Source organism: Giraffa tippelskirchi, chromosome 7 (genome assembly GCF_054371585.1).
Source record: "Giraffa tippelskirchi isolate mGirTip1 chromosome 7, T2T-mGirTip1v1.2.pri, whole genome shotgun sequence".
Lineage (NCBI taxonomy): Eukaryota > Metazoa > Chordata > Mammalia > Artiodactyla > Giraffidae > Giraffa > Giraffa tippelskirchi.
In genome coordinates this window covers 100,585,150-100,603,385 of record NC_137281.1, presented here as the reverse complement: position 1 = coordinate 100,603,385, position 18,236 = coordinate 100,585,150, and the positions used below count along the sequence as shown (strand labels likewise).

Here is an 18,236-nt window from a genome sequence, read left to right as displayed (position 1 = left end):
CAGAAACTGATCTTGTATCATTGCTATTTTGTCCATTGTTTAGAATAATTTTTTGAGTCAGGAAAATACAAGTTTTCCTACCTGTCCTGTTCACACAGATGCTAAGAAGACTTTTGCTATTATTTTGTAGTGTGGCAGAAACTCAGACTGTGATCTCCTCCATAAAAGGATCAAAGAACTCTTCAGGTATTTGGCTGTTCAGTTTTATTTAAATGAATTACAGGAGGGACTTCCCTGGTGGTCCAGTGGTTGAGAGTCTGCCTTCCAAAACAGGGGATGTGGGTTGGATCTCTGGTCTGGGGACTTGGATCCCACACATCTTGGGGGCAGCTAAGCCCATGAGCCACAGCTATTAATCACTATAGAGTCCATGCACTCTGGAATACATAAGTAAATAAATATTACATATTTTTTTTAAATGAGTGAATTGATAAATTAATCACAGGAAAAAAAGCTTTGTAAGCATCAAAGCCAGGGTTTAAATCTACTTAAATGTGCTTATAGAATAGGGGATGGGGACTGGGCTTATTACCAAGAGGATGGATTAGTTTGACCAGCAGATATTGGTATCCCTGAATCCTCAAATCCTAGCTTTTCAGTTTCTTACTCACATGTCTAATCTGGCTCTCTCGTGAATAGTTGGCCTTCTGTGTCTTCAGTTCTGCATCTATGGATTCAACTAATCACAGATCGTGTAATGGGCATTTATTGAAAAAAAAAAAATTTGTGTGTAAGTGGACCTGCACAATTCAAAGCATGTTGTTCAAGGGTCAGCTGTAAATGGGAGGATGTGTATAGATTATATGTAAATACTATGCGATTTTATATAAGGGACTTGAGCATCTGTGGATTTTGGTACATGTTAGGTGGAGGAATCCTGAAACCAATCCCCCTTGGTTACAAGGGACAACTGTATTAAGGTTTTGTTGGCTCTGGGGGGTGGGGGGTGGGGTTTGCTTTGAGAAGGAATTACTTTAAAAATAATGCCTTACTCAACAAAATAACTGGCAGCAGAGGAGACTGGATGTGAAAAGATACTTAGTGCCTTAAAGGGTATCATTCAAAGACTCACTATGTAAGTATTTTTTCCCTAAGAGAAAGGCCTTCCCTACCTTTTCTTAATATGAAATCTTCATAATGAAGATCACTAATGAGAATGTGGTGTTTTGCTAGGCGAACCAGGTTTTTAGGAGAATCCAGGGACCACTTTTCCATAATGTTTTAAATTTCTTAGTATCTTTTGAGATACAAGCCGACATATTTCTGAAACATATTGTTGTTTTCTAGAAATATCTTCAGAGCCAGGAGATGATGATGAGCCCACAGAAGGGAGCTTTGAGGGGCACCAAGCTGCAGTGAATGCAATTCAGATATTTGGGAATTTACTGTATACCTGTTCAGCAGATAAAACTGTCCGAGCTTATAATCTGGTGGTGAGTTGGTACATCAGTTTGAATGTTTTTGCTTTGTTACAGGTTTTAGAAACTCCCAACTTGCTCTCTTTTAAACACGCATCTGTTTGCTTGCTTTCCAGAGATGGAGTAGGCTTTAGACTAACTTCAGATACAGTTGATCTAGTGACTCAGTGGGGTCACCAGAGACTTTCTTTCTCTCCTTTCTATTTTCTCTGGTATCAGCTCTTCCTAAAGCAGGTTCTCTTGCTCACCGATGTCAATAGCCACAAGAGTTTCTTTTCCCTCCCACCACCAAAAAAGGGTCCTGTGCTTTCCTCCCTAAACAGTCACTTGGCAAAAGGAGATGGAAGTATAACAATAGGATAGGGACAGTCAGGTCCCAGCCCTGGAGTGGATGCTGAGGTCTGTCACCGTAATAATAGAGAAGGGATAGAATGAACATTGGGAAAGTGTCAGAGGAGGCATTTTCCCTGAGAGTTGATGAATTGTGCAAGTTATTAACAGCAGCAGTCTTTCATTACCCACACTTAATCTGATGCTCATAACTCTTAGTTTTCTTACAGTGGACTTTTGAGTTTTGAGTCTGGTGTTTGTGCCTCCCTGGTGGCGCGTGGTAAAGAATTGGCCTGCCAGTGCAAGAGATGCAAGAGACATAGGTTTGATCCCTGGGTCGAGAAGATCTCCTGGAGTAGGAAATGACAACCCACTCTAATATTCTTGCCTGGAAAATTCTGTGGACAGAGGAGCCTGGCAGGCTACCGTCCATGGGGTTGCAAAAGAATTGGACATGACTGAGCACACACAGGATATCAGTTCAGTTCAGTCAACTCAGTTGTGTCCGATTCTTTGCAACCCCATGGACTGCAGCATGCCAGGCTTCCCTGTCCATCACCAACTCCTGAAGCTTGCTCAAACTCATGTCCATCGAGTTGGTGATGCCATCCAACCATGTCATCCTCTGTCTTCCCCTTCTCCTCCTGCCTTCAATCTTTCCCAGCATCAGGGTCTTTTCAAATGAGTCAGTTCTTTGCATCAGGCAGCCAAAGTATTGGAGTTTCAGCTTCAGCATCAGTGCTTCCAATGAATATTCAGGACTGATTTCGTTTAGGGTGGATTGATTGGATCTCTTTGCTGTCCAAGGGACTCTCAAGAGTCTTCTCCAACACCACAGTTCAAAAGCATCAGTTCTTCGGCACTCAGCTTTCTTTATGGTCCACCTCTCACATCCATACTCGGGTACTGGAAAAACGTATGTCAAACTAATTCTGTTTGTCAACAATGATAGCCAAGAAACTTTAGGAACACTATGTTGTCTGAACAAATACAGTGAAAATATATGAAATTGATGAAGTCTTTGAAAGTCAAAAGATTAGACGATGGACTGAGAAAATGTGTTTACTATAGGCAACAGGTATATAGGTTCCTTTAGCCTAATAATGTATGAAGGGCAACAGAGATGACTGAAGGAAGAAAGCAATGGTACCAGGAGGTATGAGTGTAAGATTTGGGGAATTGGCTCTAACTCTAAATTATAAGGTAGGTATAGGTATGTATGTACATTGTAAATATATATAACAGTATGTGCACAGAGATAAGAGGGTGTTCCATTATGAAACCACACCTGGGACAGTAGGACCTGTGATGGCATGTCTCTGAATATTGTGAAGCTTTCTCTACGTACTGATCAAATGCGGCAACTTATCTGGGTAATTAGCTATTGTTTGAATTTGCTTGCACTTTAGTCCATATGCTAGAGAGACTTGGCCTAACATTAATTAAAATTCTGATCTATCTTTAGCAAATTGCCCTAAGTAATTTTTGGTATGGTTCAGTTAACATATAAGTTGCAGGTACCTCTTTTCATTGGGCATTCAGTGAACAGGTATTTACTGAACACCTTTTGATACCAGATACTAGTTACTATTCTAGACTCTGGGGACACAAACATGAACTGTATGTTTTAGCTTTTTTTTTTTTTTAAGGAAATACATTATCTTAACCATCTATATCCACAAGTAATGATCTGAGCTGTGCTTGACTTTAGAGTCGCAAGTGCATCGGTGTCTTTGAGGGCCATACCTCCAAAGTGAACTGCCTCCTGGTTACTCAGACCTCTGGGAAGAATGCTGCCCTTTACACTGGTTCCAGTGATCATACCATTCGCTGCTATAATGTTAAGGTAAGTGGGTCCAGAGAAATCAAAAGTGATGATATTGAAGCACCTTGACTATATTTACTGTGTAGAGTGGAGACACTGAGACAGATGTTTCATTCTGTTCACCTGCTTGCTTTTAAATCTGTTTCAGTACACTTGTAACCTTTGGTAGAAATGAGGCTTAGATCTAAACCATGTTTTCTGTCTCTGTCCACATATCTTTTCACTTGCTACTATTAATAATATACCTCCTTTGATCTTTCCAACAAATATTTCTCTTGATTTTTATTTTCATGTCATATGCCAAAATTAATATTAGGTAGAAAAAGAAATGTTAAAAGAAGTTTTTAAACTTAAAGACTTAGAAGTAGATCTCTCTGAACAGGAATTCTCTAAATGAATTATAAGAAATGAGAGAAAATTGTTTGCATTAAAATATACATATATATACACAATTGTGTAATATTTAAAATATAAAAATCAATGAGCAGGAAAAAAATATATACATATATTCTTAACTTTAAAAGACTTAATTATTTAAGACAAAATTTATAATACCACATAACTAGGTTTTTAACCTAATTATATATAGATGGGATATGTGAGATAACAGGAACACAGGAAAGGGAGAGGATAGAACTATGCTGGTCCAAGGTTCTTATATTTTGTTCAGGATAAGTCAATGTTAACTTGAACTAGATTGTTACAGTTTAAAGAGGTATCTCTAGAAGGCTGATTCAAAACTTCAGTGTGCATCAGATGGACCTAGAGAGCTTGTTAAAACACATATTACTAGACCCCTCTCCCTGAGTTTCTGATTCAGTAAGGTTGAGATAGAGCCCAAGAATTTACTTTTCAAACATGTGATACTGATGCTGCTGGTCTAGGGGTCACACTCTGAGAACAGCTGCCCTAAAGCAACCACTAAAAAAATAATGCAAAGAAAGATAACTTCAAAATTTAATAGAGGAATTAAAATGGCGTAGTAAAAAAACTTAATATAAAACAAGGCAGAAATGGGGGAACAGAAATAAAAATGAGACAAATACAAAGCAAATTGGAGTCTAAATCTAACCATATTTAATAATTATGTTAAATGTGAATTAACACTCAAATTGAAAAAGAGATTGACTAGATAAAGAACAAACATCAAAATCTATGCTATCTACAAGACACTTTTAAATTCAAATACACAGGTAGGTTGAAATAAAAGAATGGGGGAAAAATGTACTGTTGCAAATAGTAACAAAAGGAGCCAGAGTAGTTATATTACTATCAGGCAAATAGACTTTAAGACAAAGAATACTACTGAGACAAGGGTAGCTTTCTATAGTGATAAAAGGGTCAGTATAGAAGACATTCAAGACAGGAAGATGGAACAGTGATCTATCTTATAACAGAATAACAGAGCACCAAAATATGTAAAGAAATATTGATGGGATTACAGGGAGAAATAGACAAATCCACATTAACAGTTCTTTTTTTATTATTTTAGTCACTTAGTATCATTCAACAGCATTCAATCTTGAGTACTTACTATGTAATTGACCTGTTCTAGGTAATTAGATTTTATCAATAAAACCCTGTTCTAGGAATTCATGGAAATTATTTTATGAACATCAGCTCAAACCTGTATATGCATCAGAATTATGAAGGAAATTTTTTAAAAAACATATTCCAGGGCCTACTGAGTTAGAATCTCAGGGTTTAGGAGTGAAGCTTGGTGTTCTATATATTTTGAAAACTTTTTGGGTAATTATAGACCAGCTAACCTGATACTGGTTTAAAGGAGGCATTTGGGAGCTGTTGAAATAGAGAATCAGTTGCAGGAAAGCAGATAGTACTTGATTAATGCAATTATCAGATAATAAAACTATAATCTTTATTTTCCTTTTCAGACATTGAGTGCAGCTTTTTCTTTGGCTACTTAATTTAAGAGGCTAAAACCCAGTTCACAGGGCCCTTTGAAGAATTTCAACATTCCAAGTTAGAAACATAAGTAACATTATTAGAAGTTACATTTGTTTACTATGTTACCTACAGCTTGAGGTTCTTGGGCCACAAATTTAAAAGCAGAAAACAGTCTAAGATACTTTTCTACAAAACGGAGGATACAACATTTTCATCCTCATAAAAAATAATTTCACAGTCTGTTTCACAGAGGACTGTTTTCATATCTTATTTGCTTTTAACCTCTACTGATCAGGTGTTGTGTGCTTTTATCAGACTCGAGAGTGTGTGGAGCAGTTACAGCTGGAAGACCGGGTTCTCTGCCTCCACAGTAGGTGGCGAATTCTCTATGCAGGACTGGCAAATGGCACTGTGGTCACTTTCAACATAAAGGTTAGTGGTAGGGGAGAGAAGGCCGAACTCCCATGCCACTTAGAAGTGGTGTGTGTGGGGGAAGAAGTCAAAGACAAGACCATTTTCCTGTTTTTGTGTGTGTGAGAGAAAGCAGAATTAGCCACTGCTCAAAAACTTACCTTCTGTTGTAAGTCAAACAAGATGCATTCTGTCTGCTCAGGCCAAGTATGCCAGGATCAAAGTGTAACTCTACTAAATTAAACCAAGCCTAATGATTTGGGGCCAAATAATGAGTCATGGGTTAAACTAGTTTGTCTCATTCTAAGAATGACACCCTGAAAAGTGAGCTTAAATTCCTTTGAGTATGACAGTGATGGCGTTTAGAACTGATTTAGGGCTTCATGAAAGTAGCCTGTTCTGTAAACTGAACTAAGTCAAGGTTTGCCTTCATGCCCTTGGGCCTCATTCTTTCCTGACCCAAAAATAAATCCATTTGTTGAGCAAACCTTTATTGAGCACTATTATGTGGTAGGTCTCAGGATAAGGCTTAGGAAACCAATATAGGCCAGTTCTTGATGGCTCTGTGTGCTTTGTTAATGTAGTTGAACTTGTAAGCTTTAAAGCATGAGAAACATGATCCGATTGGTATTTTAGAAAAAGTCACTTTGGTGTTGAACAGATTGGAAAATACTGATAGTAGTAGAAGCTTGGAGACCATTTAGGAGGCTTTGTTACAGCAGCTGACATGTAGACTAAAGTGAAGAGAATGCATAAAAAATGTAATCAGAGGTAGAAGTGATAGGTTTAGTTACTAATTAGTTGTGGCATTCTATCCCAAGGCCATCTGGTCATCTTTTAACAGTGTATTAGAAGTTTACTGTATTATGCCTAATTATAGTATCATATGTTTAGTTAGTACCTGTCTCTCCTTCCACCAGCTATCTGGAACTACTTACAAGAAATGCAATAAAATATGCTATGGTTTCTGCCTTTAAGAAGCTTAGAATCAAGTTAGAAGAAACTAGCCCATATATAATCAAATATCAAGTTATTTGGTTCACTTGATATGAATAGATCACAGAAGACAAAATAGATTTAAAATGTTTTAAAGGCTAAAACTGGATAATTACCCAGTTCTGTTTTGTGAGATTAATGTAATCAAAGGTAAATAGAAGTTAGGAGCCAGACTTTTGGGGCAAAATGATGACAAACTCAAATGGGAATGATCTTTATTTTTGTTTTTTTGAAATGGTCTTTAAATGGTTGAAAAGCCCCAGCAAAGATGGACTTTGAGGCAGAGATTTGAGAGTTTTTACAGAGATGTGAATTTTGAATCCTTGTTAGGGCTGGACCTTTTTTCTGTTTTCCCACACTCCTGGAATGCAGTGCTTCCTGGGGCTCATCAAAAAGCCAGGGCTGTTGACCTTGGCCTGTCTACCTTTGGGCCCTGAATGCCTTTCATCTATCTCCCCAGCATTTTAAGATGGCTGAGATTGAGGTACCCAGCTGCTGCTCTTGCCTAGTCTCTGGGAGTTTTGTCTCATACTTGGAGCTAAAGTACCTTTTTAGAGTTTTGAGAAAGTAGGAAACTATGAACAAGATTGGTTTGGGAGTACGGAAAGCAAGTCTAAAATCTGAAGTAAAGGAATGTTTATCCACATCCACATTCAGGATGCGACCATGCTACGCTGACTGACATAAAGGCTCCTATAGTTTAACTTAATGTTATGAGAGAGAAACATAGAACTAGAGGTCAGAAAAAGGCCAGAATAACAGAAAGGTGGTGAATGAGAAACTGGTTGTCTAAGAAAGTAGTTCTCAAAGAGAATTTTGGAAGCAACCACGACAAATAGAGTACATACATTTTGAATGACAAAAATCAGACTTCTTAGGTCTTTGGCATGGAAAATGTATTCAAATATGGGAAAAAGGTTTCTCTTTCATGTCATTGACTTATGGGAAGTGAGAGACGACATAAAAAGAGAACCAGATTCTAATTATGATCAGGATAGCATGGGTCAAAGATAGAAATGAGTTTATAACATAAGACTGTCCCCACTAGAATGGAGGAAGAAGGTGTCATGAATACAGAGAGTATTGGAATGGAAATGGCAGAGGTTGGGGAGTTAGGAATACAGAATGGGTATGAAAACTTACAGATAGGTGTTAGAATTTAGAGTTTGTATCAAGGTAGTGATTTGGATTAGTTGATGCTGAGTTTTTCCAACTAAGTGGTTTTTGCTTCATATAATGGTGGCTTATTTTTCAGAACAACAAACGACTTGAAATCTTTGAATGCCATGGCCCGCGGGCTGTCAGCTGTCTTGCCACAGCTCAGGAAGGTGCCCGAAAGTTACTGGTTGTGGGTTCTTATGACTGCACCATTAGCGTACGCGATGCACGGAACGGATTGCTCCTTAGAACTCTGGAGGGCCACAGCAAAACCATCCTCTGCATGAAGGCAAGTATAGAATGGGAGTTCATTGTCTGGTGCAAATGGAAGAGTTCAAATGAAATTTCCCATGTTTTCTAATGCCTTATTTAGAATACAGGAGGTTACCATCCTTTTCCTTAGGCCTGGAATCACCACAGGATGTACTGTTTTTTTAGCATATTAATTGAGAGACAAATATCTTATTGTAGAATGTAGATATACTCGAATGCTGTTCTAGGCTACTTCGTAATCATTCCAGAGAAGCAACAAACCCAAAAATATGTTGTCAGTTCATCAGAGTACTTAGTGGCAGCACATAAATTCCAGTTCAGAAAATTTGTCTGAGAAACTTATTTTATACCTCATTCATGCTCATCTCAAAATAGGGTGGAAAGTAGAATTTGCCAATGTATATTACAAGTTAAAGGAGACCTTAGAACTTTATACTGAATCTCACTCACTGAATTTTTTTTATTTAAGGTGGTGAATGACCTTGTGTTCAGTGGCTCCAGTGATCAGTCAGTCCATGCTCACAACATTCATGTAAGCTGTGTTGGTATATCTTTAATAAAATTGTGGATAAAGCTTGAAGGAATTCCTCAGACCTCTTGCAATTTAAATTAAGCCTCCTTTATAGTGAAAGACAATAATAATCCCTGTGCATAAGCTCTTGGATACTGTTAAGCACTGTAGAAATCAAAATTCTTCGTGGGGGACAGACTCAAAAGTTTACCTCAGGTTTAGTTTGAATGTCTCATTTAAACATGAGACATATTGAGCATCTGAGGCTCTGAGACAGAGGATATGTAGTTTAAAATAGCACAAATAGAAACAGCTGTGAGACTCTGCTTGGGTCATGGAGGCCACTTTTGAAGTTCAGTTCGTAGTCTGAACTTCTGAGGTTATTCAGCCTCAGGAACTTTTTCTCCAGATCCAGTGAAATGATAAAAGTGAATATACTTCAAACACTATAAAATACATACACACAGAGCTGTGGCCCTTATCTCTCTGAAACACTGGGTTCTCTCCGTCAGGATACAGTATATATATTTTATATAAGTAACAAATGCTTGTGAGAATACTTCACCTGTCTAAAATTAGTACAGCTACATGTGTGTACAAGTAGTCTCATAATTACCTCTTTTGCTGCTGCTGCTGTTGCTAAGTCGCTTCAGTTGTGTCCGACTCTGTGCGACCCCATAGACGGCAGCCCACCAGGCTCCGCCGTCCCTGGGATTCTCCAGGCAAGAATACTGGAGTGGGTTGCCATTTCCTTCTCCAGTGCATAAAAGGGTAAAGTGAAAGTGAAGTCACTCAGTCGTGTCCGACTCTTAGCGACCCCATGGACTGTAGCCTACTAGGCTCCTCCGTCCATGGGATTTTCCAGGCAAGAGTACTGGAGTGGGGTGCCATTGCCTTTTCCGACCTCTTTTAGAATTACAGAATTATAAATCTCAAAAGTCAAGACTCTTAGAAATCAGTGTAGTGACTCTTGTCTCTCTTCTGATGCAGACTGGTGAGCTTGTCCGGATCTATAAAGGTCACAATCACGCAGTGACTGTGGTGAATATCCTAGGGAAAGTGATGGTGACTGCTTGCCTGGATAAATTTGTTCGTGTCTATGAGTTACAGGTAGAATTTAGATTCACTATTTTGTTTGAATGATTTGGAGAGATAGTCTGTTTGGATTTGGTGTTTGTTTGTTTTATATATGGGAAGGCTGGGGTGGAACTCAGGAATCTGTGTTCTTCATAAGTGTTGTAGATAATTATGAAGTAGCTTGGTCCTTGGACAGCACATTCAGAAATACTGCCCTAAGATACCTGGTCAGGTTCACAGGTGTCAAAATGTAATGGTTTCTGGAGGGCAGCTGTAGCCTGTCATATCTGTGTGGTTCTCTGCATACAATTTCAGGTTTGAGACTTTGACACTACACAGAAATGGGTAGGGATTTTTTTCCCCCAATTACCAGCTCTTCCCTTGAGGAGGAGGACTTATTAAAAAGGTTGCTATTCGATTATGCTTCTGTTAATGAGTGACTGGTGCTTCAGCTTGATACCTGAGGTACAGTTTTAAACTTGCAAAAGCCTTCAGGGACTATGCTTATTAAACACAAGGTAAGCTGCTGCTGCTGCTGCTAAGTTGCTTCAGTCGTGTCCGACTCTGTGCGACCCCATAAACGGCAGCCCACCAGGCTCCCCCACCCCTGGGATTCTCCAGGCAAGAACACTGGAGTGGGTTGCCATTTCCTGCTCCAATGCATGAGAGTGAAAAGTGAAAGTGAAGTCACTCAGTCGTGTCCGACTCTTAGCGACCCCATGGACTGCAGCCTACCAGGCTCTTCCATCCATGGGATTTTCCAGGCAAGAGTACTGGAGTGGGGTGCCATTGCCTTCTCCAAACACAAGGTATAAATAACCTTGATTCTCTTTCTGTTCTGCCCCCCGCCCCCGCTTCCACTTAAGTCGCACGATCGATTGCAGGTTTATGGAGGACACAAAGACATGATTATGTGTATGACCATCCATAAAAGTATGGTGAGTTTAATTTGCCATGCCACATATTTGCCTTTGAATGTGTTTACTAAAAATTCTACAGACTTTTAGTAATGTTACTACTTGTCACTTCCAAAAATGACATCTGTTTTTGATATGCCTCATTATTGAATGTTTCTATCTCTTGGTATTATAATATTGAGAAGTAACCCAGTAGTGCTCTTGACTATTCCATTTTTTATTAAGAACTAAAGTAGTTACAATAAAAAAAATATAATACCACCATTAAATAGAAGGTAAATTTAAGGTGTTTCCAAAAAAAAGGTGAGTGGTATTTTTTTCAGAGACATTATGATCTGGACAATACATTGAAATAGAGTCAGGAGATTTGGTCATTGTGGCATAGTTATAGCAGACCTAAAAGTAGAAGCTAACTCATGTAACCCCCCTACTAATCCTTAATTTATTTTATTTTTAAATTTTGAGGTTGAACTGGAATGGATATTTTTCTAACTTTAATCAGTAGAGCCTTTGTCCCAGTGAAATTCAGAAGCCTGATATGTAATGCCCAGCAGAAGCCAGAGCTACACCGGTTCAAGTATAAGCAGTGCCTCTGAGCCCTACCACTTCTGTTCTCAATGACAGTCCCCAGAATGGCTTTCTAAGGAGCATAGCTTCCAAGTATCCAGACTAGAAGATGTATAAGACACTTTCCTATTATGTTACTCTGGGGCTGGTTTGGGTTTAGGTTTATAGTTTCTGTTGTAGTGCTACCAGCTTTTGGCTCTTATTTTGAGGATGTTCATAGTAGTTTTATTGTGTGTTGTTTTGGTCTGATAATGATAAACATTTTTCTCTAGATTTATACTGGCTGTTATGATGGCAGTATTCAGGCCGTGAGGCTAAATCTGATGCAGAATTACCGCTGCTGGGTAAGGATTGAAACTGTTCTTGTCACCAGACTTAGATGTTGCCCAACACCAGGGCAGTTTATACATCTTCATTATCATTGGTTTAACATTTTCATATTGAGTCTTCCACCATAGGACAAATAAGCTTATTTTTTAAAAAATACATAAAATGCTTCTATAATTCTATAGTGAAAGTTCAGTCTTAAGGTTAGATACAAACTATGTTCAAGTGTCCATTCAGAGGTTATTTCCTTTGTGTTTTTTATTTTGCTTTGTTATTATATTAATACATGCCTACAAAAACATCAATAGTACAGAAGTGTGTGAAAGAAAACTGGAAGTGCTTATTTTCATAACCTGCCTACAATAATTTACCCATTCCTCAGGCATTTACATGTATTAGTAGTTTGGTTTGTTCATTAGTTTTTGAGAAATAGACAGATAAAAATTTGCACTCTTGAAGTTCTAAACCTCAGTTCACTAGTCTAAATTTCATGGTTTTTATTTTAGAGTGGAGGATGGTGATTAAACCTCAAAGCTTTCACACTGTTTCTTATAAACTTTAATTTGTTTAATCAGTTCTAATAGTACTGACCAGCGAAAAGTGGTTGGCACTGAATTTTTTTCCCTAAACCCTAATCCCCTTTTCAGCATTGGTGAACTGGATGCTCACATTTTAAAATTTGAGTTTAGATCTGTCTCTGGCCTAATTACTTTTCAGCTTTTTACACATCACTATCTTTGATTTTTAGTGTGCTCAGTGAAGACAGGCAAAATCTAGTAAAATAGTATCCAAAACATACAAATAGACTTAACTTATCAAGAGAAATGAGGAAAATACCTTCTGGTTTTAAAGCTGGGGGTATGAAATAGTGTTTACAGAGGGACAATTCAAAATTGCATTACTTTTTAGAAATGAACATGTTAGAATCATCTCTTAAAAGCCTGTAAGGAAAAAAAGCCAAAACAAAAGAGTCTTTATGCTTTCTGACTAACAATTGAAATATAGCCACATTTATAATACAGTAAAAAAAAAAACAATGATCACAAGACTGTGATTCAAGTGATAAAAATTGTGAGTAAAGACAGGCTTCCTTGGCAGTTTTCTGCCAATAGTTCCACAAATGTAGTTTTCTTTATCAGACATTTGTGTTTTCAAGTTTACAAGCCAACAGTTCTTAGAATTGTTAAAAATAACTCAAGTATTACAGGAAAGCTCTTTGTCTTTTTAAATAAATGGACTGAGACACTCTTTTTGTGATGGTAAGATAAAGAATTATGATGGTTTACCACACTCTGTGACAACGTGGAGGGGTGGGATGGAGTGGGAGGTGGGAGGGAGGTTCAGGAGGAATATACCTATGGCTGATTCATATTGATGTATGGCAGAAACCAACACAATATTGTAAAGCAATTATCCTTCAATTAAAAATAAATTTTTTAAAAAAGAATAAGTGTAATTTACATTGAATTTGTTTAACTTGCCTGTCAGTATTTGCTAACAGCTTCATTATTTAAAGATGTAATGGCTACATTAGTGCTTTGCCTTCTCAAAATACTGAAATGTCAAAAGACTTCCCAGTCTTTTCAAAGTTTCTGAATAAATTCATGATTAATTTGGTTGCCTCTGGCTTTGTTGAATTTGCCAGCCAAAAATAAATTAAAGAATAAGGGCTTACTCGTAGGATACAATGAGGAATATTCTCATTGCATGTTTCCCATACTCTTTATAACTTACCCTTTCGATTCTTTCTCTCTCCAGTGGCATGGCTGCTCTCTGATATTTGGTGTTGTAGATCATTTAAAACAACATTTGCTGACTGACCATACAAATCCAAACTTTCAAACTCTGAAATGTCGCTGGAAGAACTGTGATGCTTTTTTTACTGCTAAGAAAGGATCCAAACAGGTATATCAGTGGGATTTGAGGTCAACCCAGGGTCATTTGACTGCTCAGAGCAGGGTTCAGTAAACCTGTTTTGCCTTATTAGAATATTCAGACTTGCAGTAAACAGGGAGAGTATAAGGATTTTTCTTTTTATTAGTAATATTATTCAAAGGTTTGAGAGATAGCTTAATGAGGTTTCAAATGAAGAATTAGGTAGAATTTTCTAGGTAGTTTTTGAGAAAGTGCCTAAAGAGAATGTTTTCACTTGTTCGAATCCAGTAATTGAATCTAGAGGTTTATTACAGCATTCTTGTGTTAAGAACTCAAGTTGCATGTGAATTAAGAGTGATGAGTCCTAACTGCCTTTCATGGATCACAGATTAGACCTGGGAAGCTCTCCATGGCTTTGACTTTCTTTTGACCTACTACCAACGTTTTTCTCATGGTCCTTTTCCCTTTATTTCTAGGATGCTGCAGGACACATTGAACACCACGCTGAGGATGACAGCAAAATTGATTCATGAAGTTTTTTGCCTCCCATGTTGGGAAGTCTTTAGTTGAACTAATCTCACATCGGCCCCTTACACAGGCCAATGTCCTCCTTTCCCCAGTGAATCAGGGAAGGAGAAAGTGTTTACTAGCCAGGCTTACTACTAGCATAAGTCTGGGCAGCTCTATGGGATGATAGGTTACACTTCTAAGTTTTTTCTGGAGGTTTGTCAGATTTAAACAGATTTTTAAGGAATCATACTCTTCTGGGACAGCATGGCATGTAGTAATTTATGCTACTGGTGTTCTCCAGATGTTTATTAAAGACACAGATCTTAATTGGTTACCCAGTTTGACCCTAATCACACATGTATTTTATTGATTTCAGTTTGTGATTTTTAGTTTCTGTTCTTATGATGGTTTAAACCAATAGTCACACGTTTAAATACAAATTTGTTCAAATGTTAGGTTTTTAGGATCAGTCTTAATTTCTCCTTAATTATTGCAATCAGTTAATTCTAACCACTGGGTATTTTAATTGGAAGCAACTATTTTCCTTTCTTAACAATTATGTACAATGTGTTTCAATATTCTCTTCTTAGATGGACAAAGCTGGCTTTAAACGCTAAAGGGACACAGTAGATTTTTAACAGCTGGACTAGCTCTCTGCTGATTATATTTTAGAAGCTCAGGCAGCAGATCACATAATGACAAGTCCTTGTAGACAATAATTCCTATTTAACCTCCGCAGATTTTGATAAAGTTCTTGGTTCAAGGCAATGCACAGACCTACCATCTACTTGGAGATCTCACTGTTAGACCTGGGTACTCCCTGCAGGTATTGGCAGGCTGTTCAAACTGGAGGTGAGGCTTTGTCTTTCCAGCTTCTGACTCTCCAAGCGGGCAGTGGGTTTGAAACCTTTTAGTTTGCTTCATTGACAACCCCTCTCCCATTCTCTGGTTGTGCCTAGACTGACAGCAGCCATCATATAGTTCCTCTGGGCTCATGGGGTACTTTCCACCCACCCGCAGTACCCAAATGGAGGGATCAGGATAAAGCATCTGAATATAGTTTTTAAGGCCTCAAGCAGACTTCTTAAAGACCAGTGTATTACCTTCACCTCCCCCACTAAGCTGAGAAGGAAGGGTGGAGTGGGGTGAAGGGAAAAGACACTCCCTGTCCTTCAAGAGCAGCCAAATGAACAAAGCCTTCTTGACACTGCTTTGTTTTTGAATTCTCTCTGGACTCTTTAAGCGAAGCCATAGAGGTGTTACTTTTCAGCCTTATGTTTCTGTGATCGTCAACAAACTCTGAAAGATTCTACAGAGAGAAGGAGGAGAGGAGAGAAGAGCTGAGTGCCACATACTGAGCTCCGGATGTGATGCCCACTCTTTCCTAGAGGAGAGCAGCCAGCTTTATCTCCACCCACCTTAGTGTACAAGCTTCTTCTCCCATGTCTTCACTCAGGCTCTAGGGCAGGGGAACTTCACCTGGGGTTCATGGACAGGTTTCATGAGGGTATCCAGAACCCTTGGAATTGAATGTAAGACTAAGTAGCTGTTCTTTTTTTCCAGGAAAGCCTCTGGTGGTTCTTACTGGATCCAAAAAAAAAATAAGAACTAATCTGGGAGACACATCTAGATAATGAATGGCCCCATGAATTGTTTACTTCTGTCCTTATGAACGGCAGGACTCTTGTGTTGACCACATTACTGAGATTTGCATGATATTTGAGAGAGCAGAGAAGATCTTGTTACATAAAGTTTATGTGTGCTGTTTCTGTCTGAGAACAGGCATTCCCATCCATCTCTTACCCCATTTCCTGTACACGTGACCAGAGAAGCCAAGCTGTTCTGTGGGTTTGGGAATGGTGATTCCTAGGAAAGTACATTTGGATTTATTGCTAAACCTGGCATTTTCCTTTGGACTATAGTGAACCCACATTCCCACATTGGCTGAGCAGTGTGCTGAGAAAGTCTTGCATGCACTGTTGCATAGGTGCCCTTCTGTTCTGCCTGAGGACATGTCTGAAAAGATGAGAGTGGTGGAGCCTTTGTACAGCAGGAAGGGGATATGTGAGGTGTTGGGCAGTCGTGAGGAACTGTTGTAGGTATGAACAGATTGATAGAATCAGTAAAAACTGATTTGAGCTTAACTGTGATAGAATCATGCACTGTCTATCTGCCTTTATGTGTGCAGTTATGGATGTTTCTTATACGTGTGTATGCGTGTGGGCACCTATACTTAATAATACTTCTCCCCATCTCATAGGAATTTTCTTTGAAGCTGTAGCAATAATGTCTTTGTTTCAAGAATGTGTAAAACTCACAACACCAGGTTAGTGTATTGCCTTAAATGCACTGTTGTAGCCATCTGTTTAGAAATAAAGGCACCATAAGCATCTTGGCTGCTTATGGTTGTGTTTTATTACTTTTAAGTGTCTTCAAAGTTATGCACAAGTCTTTTTTTAAGTCTTCTATAATGTCTTGGCTGATTCTGGCCTTCTCTTCCCTCTCAGATTAGAGCAGTGGTTCAGGGATTTGTGTTGGCTCTGATATTTCTTACTTAGTGGAGGAAGGAAATTGTTACATGACGTGACAAAATACAACTCATTTCTTCTAAGGAATCGAATGTTACTTTTAATTACTTGTGTTTACTTCTGACAACAGAAGCCAAGAAAACCATAACATAAATCCTTTTGTGTGTATATGCTAGTGTTTTAATGGCAGTGTGTTCTGATGAAATATCAGTGACTTCAAGTTTTATCATGACGTTTTTAATCAGGTTCAAAATTTTGGCATGCTACTCCACTCAGTATAAAGCAGTTAAACACAATGCAAACAAAGGGTTTTCTTGACCTGATGTTACTTGAATTTGAGAGAACGTCATTGTTACTACACTCCTGCTTTCGTGGAGAATTTTTTTTTCTGCCTCAGAAGTTGAGTGTTTAGCTCCTGACCTACCTATAATTTGTAGGCAACATTATTGCTATTTAAGTGATTATTTGCCTAACAAAGGATTTTTTGTTTTTCTCTTTTTGGTAGATTATACAGTGGACAACTTTAGTGACTAGGAATGTGGATGATTTGGTGGGAGTAGGTGTACAACACTTAGCGGAATGGTAATGGTATATTTTATGGAAGAGTGCCATTTGAGGGGAAATCAAACTATATTGTGAAGTGGGATTTAAATAGCACGTCCCCTCTGGTTTGCAGTTTATATACACTGACTTATAAATTTTGTACCTGTTACCTAAAGGAGAGCTCCTAAAAACTGTTAAGGCAATGCCTGCCACATTGTTACAACAGTGATTTTTATCCCAGCTGCAAATCCTCAGGATCCTAAGGATTTCAGAGATGCTGTCTGATGGTCAGAAACAAGCTGTGCTGTAAGTAGTTTGGGTTATACACCAGTGGATGTGAAATCTTGATTAAACCAAACCTACTACTAATCAGACAGTAACCGCTAACCTCACTTCCAACCCCCAACTATGTGGCCTTGCTGGGTCACATGGTGACTAACATTTCCCAGATTTCCTCTGAATTCACAGTAGTAGCCCAGTTGAATTGGGGGAGAAGGAAGCAAGGAGGAAAGGCTGTTGAGGGTCTTTTTTCCTGCTTCAGAGAAGTACATGCCCTTGAGCTGCGCCAGTGCCCTTGGTGTCTTGATTTTTTTTTTTAATTGAATATGGGTTAGAAGACTGAAATCAGATGACATTTGACTGCAAAATGTTTATAAGCAAATAGCTTAGCCTTCTTACATTTTGGTATAAAGCTGTGAACTTCCTAACTTTGTAAAGCAACATATAAAGGAAATATAAGAGGAAAATAAAGTACTTTTACTAATTGTTTATTTTTGTTACCTTATCTGCATATTCACGGCCAACCCTTTTCCATGTTGACATAAAGAAGGAAAGTGGGTGGAAAATGCAAAATGGTTTTAGATCATGGTCCAAATAAGCACGGCAAACACCTTCATTTAAGTGTTTGCCCAAGGTCATACAGGTGGTCAGTGTTAGTAGAGGAGCTCTGTGCCATTACAGTCAGCTAACTTGCCCCTCCAGTTAATAAGTGACCCATTTTGTCTTGATCTAGACACCAACAGCTATTCCCCTTCCTTTCCTGGTGTATCTTGGAAAGTATTT

At 38.5% G+C, this 18,236-nt stretch overlaps 1 protein-coding gene across 6 annotated transcripts in view; it reads left to right on the top strand.

Annotated features, from left to right (window-relative positions):
- Nucleotides 1-17,942, top strand: part of ZNF106 (zinc finger protein 106) — a 56,614-nt gene extending 38,672 nt beyond the window's left edge. For 5 of the 6 annotated variants that reach the window (XM_081507840.1, XM_081507839.1, XM_081507838.1 and 2 more), the window contains 11 exons: nucleotides 131-186; nucleotides 1,288-1,433; nucleotides 3,460-3,594; nucleotides 5,797-5,913; nucleotides 8,144-8,335; nucleotides 8,789-8,851; nucleotides 9,821-9,940; nucleotides 10,774-10,845; nucleotides 11,664-11,735; nucleotides 13,477-13,623; nucleotides 14,070-17,942. In XM_081507840.1, coding sequence (XP_081363966.1) covers nucleotides 131-186; nucleotides 1,288-1,433; nucleotides 3,460-3,594; nucleotides 5,797-5,913; nucleotides 8,144-8,335; nucleotides 8,789-8,851; nucleotides 9,821-9,940; nucleotides 10,774-10,845; nucleotides 11,664-11,735; nucleotides 13,477-13,623; nucleotides 14,070-14,126 — 1,177 coding nt within the window. In that variant the 3' untranslated portion in view covers nucleotides 14,127-17,942. Of the gene's footprint in view, nucleotides 1-130; nucleotides 187-1,287; nucleotides 1,434-3,459; nucleotides 3,595-5,796; nucleotides 5,918-8,143; nucleotides 8,336-8,788; nucleotides 8,852-9,820; nucleotides 9,941-10,773; nucleotides 10,846-11,663; nucleotides 11,736-13,476; nucleotides 13,624-14,069 lie in introns of all 6 variants that reach the window. The other variant, XR_014058973.1, reaches the window with a different exon arrangement.
- The last annotated feature ends 294 nt before the right edge of the window (nucleotides 17,943-18,236 follow it).